The following is a 5,579-nucleotide window of genomic DNA, read 5'->3' on the forward strand; positions in this document are numbered from 1 at the left end:
GACAAGTTTTACTTATACATATATACATTACTAAAAATTCTCATATTACATGAAATTTTTCTTGCAAATTTGTTAAAAAATTTGCAAGAAAAGACCTTTTTCTGTCATTTTTTCTAAGAATTTTAGTTGGCAGGTAATTCTTTCGTGGGTAATCATTTCCTACAAAGTTATAAAATTTAAAAATATTTCTTACAAAATTTGTTGCGAAAAGTGTTTTATACAATATATTTTACAATAAAATTAGTAACAATTTCTTGAAAAAAAAAATTTCTCAACAAAATTTGTAAGTATTTCCTACAAACAGATTTTCAAAACAAAATTGACATGTAGTGATATATATATATATATATATATATATATATATATATATATATATATATATATATATATATAAACATTAAGTACTAATCTCAATACATTTTTTCAATATAATTAATAATGAATTTCAATCTATTATTAAATATAATGTTTATCACATTTAATTAATGTCAATTTTGTTTTGGTAATGACGTAACTTATTTATTACATTAATAAATTCACGAAACAATATTATTTAATATTTATGAATAAACATTAATATCATGAAATTCAATTTTCCCACAAAAGTAAGCAGATAAAAAAAAGAAAAGATGCTCTTACTGTGTAGACTGAGACACATTCTTTCTTTCCTTGTCACCACTACACCATCTACGTGTTTTTCTCTATAAATACGAAAAATGTCACCAATAGAAAATGAACAGAACAAGGTGTTTTGCATAAATCGTGTTTGAATGGAGCATTTGGGCGAGGTTGGTTTAAAGCGTGAGAATGGAGTCAGAATGTGTGATGGAAAAGAGTGTTTTGAGAACGAGAGCAGCACAACTTCCATTGAAGATGTTGTGAAAGTGTTGTTGATGGGTTTAGGAGAAGATATCAATAGAGAAGGCATTAGAAAGACACCATTTCGTGTTGCCAAAGCCCTTCGTGAAGGAACCAGAGGTGACCATTCATTCATTTTCTATTTTGCTTAGTTATAATGAAAGTTTATAATTTATACCATATGTTTGTTTGGAGATATATAGACCTAAACTTGTGTTATTTTAAACCTAAATCTATAGTTATACAAATAATTTTAAAAATAACATTACATTTTGAAATGTTTCGTTTTTTTTTTAAACCTAGGCGAAAAGTAGTTCAATAATTTTTTTTCCGAAGTATTTTTTTAGAAGAGTCTGAAAGTATGAAATTATCATTTTTTTTGGTTCATTTTTGAAAAAGTAACTTACAGGATTTTTTGTTAAAACGAAAAATAATCCTATTTTTCGTTTGTGTTATTGCAATGGTGGAATGAATATTTTACTTTTTCAATTAAATGATTTTTTTTATAAAATTTATATTTTACTTCTTTGGATGGGCCTGCACACATTGTACGCTTGTTTTAAACCATAACTTCTTTGGATGTGCATTTAACACGTTGTAAGATGCCGACTATTTCTGTCATCCAATCAAAACCATCCTTTATTTTACTTTTTATATTTTATATTTTATATTCTAAACCTTTCACTGATATTTTATGACACCCATTTTTTGTATAATAAAATAAATTACATTTTTAACAAAAAACTCAAATTTATTAATCTTGTTAAGCCTCATGCAGTGTTTAAGACAATTAAATAGATACTTAACCTTTAGTAATTGACATGTATATATATTTATAAAAAAAAAAAATACTAATGATAATATATATTTATCCTTTATTTTATTTTTCTGTTAAAGTCCACTATATGAGCACCTAATTTGATTAATGCTAACTACACTTAATTAGAAGAAACTGTTATTCCCAGTAGCAATTTAAGTAAATATTTATTTTGAACTGCAATTGTCATCTTTGTAACGACTTTAGTATAATTGAACTTGAATGAAAATTGATATCCTTTTGACAATTTCAATAATTGAATTTTAAATTAAAGATGTCATCTCTAAAGACTTTAGTGTAATTTATTTTAATTTAAAATTAATTACACAAAACTCAAAAGTCGAAAAACTGACGACTTTAATTCAAAATCAGTTACACTGAAATCGACAAAGAGTATGATAACTTGAGTTTAAAATTAAATTACTCAGGAAATTTTAACTGAAGTCATCGTAGAGAACAGACGATTTCTTCTTATTAAGTTTAATTAGAATTAACCAAATTAGGTCCTTATGACATGGATCTAATTTACAAAAGTCACCGTTTGTTTTGACAACTACTTCAAAACAAAGTTATGCTTACTTCAAATCGTGCAGGTAATCTTTTTCAAAGAGAACCCAAATTTGTAATTTTGGAAACAAATTGAACCCTCATGAATAAAAAAACTTAGAACTTAAGATACTTTTTAAAACAATATGTACCAGAATTATTGATAAGAAGCTCTTATGATATTTCAGGTTATGTTCAAAGTGTGAAGGAAATTGTGGAAGGTGCATTATTCCCTGAAGCTGGTCTAGACCATACCGAATTCGCTGGTGATGCAGGTGGAGTAGGTGGAGTTGTGATTGTGAGGGACCTTGAGTTTTACTCCTACTGTGAGTCTTGCATGCTACCATTCTATTTCAAGTGCCATGTGGGGTATGTCCCTTCTGCACAAAGAGTTCTCGGTTTAAGCAAACTCTCTCGTGTCACCAATGTGTTTGCAAAACGTCTCCAAGAACCTCAAAGACTTGCAAATGAGGTGTGTTCTGCTTTGCATGAAGGAATTCAACCCACAGGTGTTGCTGTTGTGCTTCAATGCAAACACATTCCCTTTTCAGACATGGAATCAAACTCTCTTGGCTCAAACCACAAAGGGGTGATGGGGATACTGGTTTCTTCTGGTTCTGGTGTTTTTGAAAACAAAGATGCAAACTTGTGGGCTGACTTTTTTGGCCTTCTACAATTTAGGGGCATTGAGAAGGACAAAATTCATGATAAGGGGTCAATGGACGACCAATGTTGGTGTCCTTCTTTGTCTTCTAAAGTCTCATCCGAGAACGAAGAGCTGAACCCTGCTATGCTCACTGCAGTAGCTTCAATTCTCAAGTCTTTAGGCGAGGATCCAACTAGGAAGGAATTAGAAGGGACTCCTGCTAGGTATACCAAATGGCTGATCAACTTCAAGTGTAGTAGCATTGAGAGGGCGCTGAATTGTTGGCTTGGGATTCGGACAAATGGTGCTTTGAACACTAATGAGGGGTTAGGTTTTGATGAAAAGCTACACTCAGAGCTGAACTTGCCTTTTCTGTCACAGTGTGAGCATCATTTGCTTCCATTTCATGGTGTTGTTCACATAGGATACTTCGTTTCCAAAGGGTTTCATCCCATTGAGAAAACCCTTTTGCAGTCAATAGTGCATTTTTATGGTATTAAGTTGCAGGTTCAAGAAAGACTCACCAAGCAGATTGCAGAAACTATTTCCCCACTGATTGGTGGAAATGTGATAGTTGTTGTGGAAGCAAGTCACACATGCATGATTTCTAGAGGAATTGAGAAATTTGGAAGTAATACAGCTACCATTGCAACATTGGGATGCTTTTGTACTGACCTTGGAGCAAGAACCTCATTCTTGGAGAGTATTCCAAATGACAAATACATCTCTTTAAGATAGTTGATGATTGTTTAGCTCCATTCTGAAGGGTTTCTCAATTGTTCATTTTTCATCATTCTATGTATATTTAAGGTTTCACCAGTATCGTTGTCGTTGTAATATAATGTCGATCGTGTTCCGTATGATGTGGGAATATTAAAAGTCCAGATAAGAATTGAAATTTACTCTCTAATGTCTTTAATATGAATTTGGATTTTCTGCTGGATTTTTTGTGCTGTTTCTCTACTATGCTTTCATAATACACTAATTACCACCAATCTTGACGTTTTAAAATATATTAAAAAGATATTTAAAATACCAACACAGTGCATTTCTAATGCTCAGTAGAGGACAACACCAAAAAAACCAGTAGAGAATCTGGACTCCTTTAATATTGATAGGTTCGGAATAATTTATAAAAGGAGGAAAAAGACGAATAATTGAATATGATCGTTATAACCTTTTTGAGTGTAATTTTGATTTTTTTTAAAGCTGTCTTTTTAACATACTATTATAAATAGTCAGAGGTTATAGGAAAAAGTTAGTTTTGGATTTTTTTGAAAGAAGGTTTGGTAGGAGAGTGAGAATCTCTCAAAGTTTCCTCAGTTGTAATATGGAATTCTGGCTTTTACTTTATTGGCAGAAGCTGTGTTGTTAAATAAAAGTAATCAAAAATTGATCTTGATTGTTTTATATTACTAATTGTTTCTATCAATTAGTATTCAGAGCACCTTCTAGGTTCTATGGGAAGGGTTCATTAGAGAATGGTGAATACCACAATGGAGTCAGGCAGGGATAGGGTTGAAAAAATGGTCCAAAATATGGTTCAAGATCGGGACAAACAGGAAAATGAGTCACATCAGCGGTTCCAACATTAAAAGATTTGATTCGTGGCCTTACAATGGTGGTGGAGAAAATATCGTCAACAAGAAAATAGGACAAAGATGATAATTCAGTCACAAATGGAGAGCGTTCTACATCTTCATCAAGATGGAGAAAACTGGATATTCCAGTTTTTATAGGAGAAGATGCTTATGGATGGACTTGTAGGTTGGAACGATATTTTCGTTTAAAGGAGGTAACAAAGGAAGAAAGAGTGCATGTTGTGCTGATTACTTTGGAAGGAAAGGCTTTGAATTGGTTCAAATGGTGGGAAACGTGTAATCCCAAGCCTACATGGAATGATTTCAAGATTGTAGTGGTTCGCAAATTTCAACTAACCATGTTGGATAATTTGTTTGAGATTTTGATTTGCTTAAAACAAATAGGTCTGGTTGAGTTGTATATTGAAAATTTTGAACAATATATTGGGTTCTTGAAAAAAGTGGAGCAAGATTATTTGATAGCCATTTTCTTGAACGAGGTAAAAGATGATATCAAGGTTGAAGTGAAAGTATATGAACCACGAAGTCTTGCTGAACTAATTAATGATGAAAGCTAAAATGGCGGAGGAAAAAAAATTAGAGTTACATCTAAAAGCAGAAGTCGAGGGGTTGGTAGCAACAATTCAGGGGCCAAATCATATTCAACCATTAATTAGAACTTTTTCAAGAGAATGTCGTAACTCAGTAGCTCCTAGTACTACCAATAAGGAAAAGGGGGAGAGTAGTGAGGTGTCTATAAGAAATTTAGGTGGGTTACGACAACGAGGAGCCCCTTTTCGAAAATGTCAGATGCAAAATTACAAGACAAGATGAGAAAATGGTTATGTTTTAGATGTGATGAGAAGTTTGGACCTCATCATGTATGTAGAAACAAACAATTGCACATGTTACTGCTGTTAGAAGACGAAATAACTGATTTGGGGGAATTCCAACACAACACTGAGACAACAAAAGATACTTTGAAGGACATAAGACATGTTTTACAATTATCCTTGTGTACCATGGCTGGATTCACTACCAAGAAGTCTTGGAAACTTTGGGGAAAAATTGGACAGGAGACCGTGATTGTTTTGTTGGATTGTGGAGCTTCCCACAATTTCATTTCAAATAA

The 5,579-nt window shown here is 32.2% G+C and overlaps 1 protein-coding gene across 1 annotated transcript; it reads left to right on the forward strand.

Annotated features, from left to right (window-relative positions):
- Positions 1–630: 630 nt before the first annotated feature.
- On the forward strand, positions 631–3,717 carry LOC114165050 (GTP cyclohydrolase 1-like). The gene is made up of 2 exons (XM_028049698.1): positions 631–978; positions 2,410–3,717. The coding sequence occupies exons 1-2, from the start codon at positions 771–773 to the stop codon at positions 3,603–3,605; spliced, it is 1,404 nt and encodes a 467-aa protein (XP_027905499.1). The 5' UTR covers positions 631–770; the 3' UTR covers positions 3,606–3,717.
- Positions 3,718–5,579: the final 1,862 nt, after the last annotated feature.

The sequence above is a fragment of the Vigna unguiculata genome, chromosome 10 (genome assembly GCF_004118075.2).
Source record: "Vigna unguiculata cultivar IT97K-499-35 chromosome 10, ASM411807v1, whole genome shotgun sequence".
Classification (NCBI taxonomy): domain Eukaryota; kingdom Viridiplantae; phylum Streptophyta; class Magnoliopsida; order Fabales; family Fabaceae; genus Vigna; species Vigna unguiculata.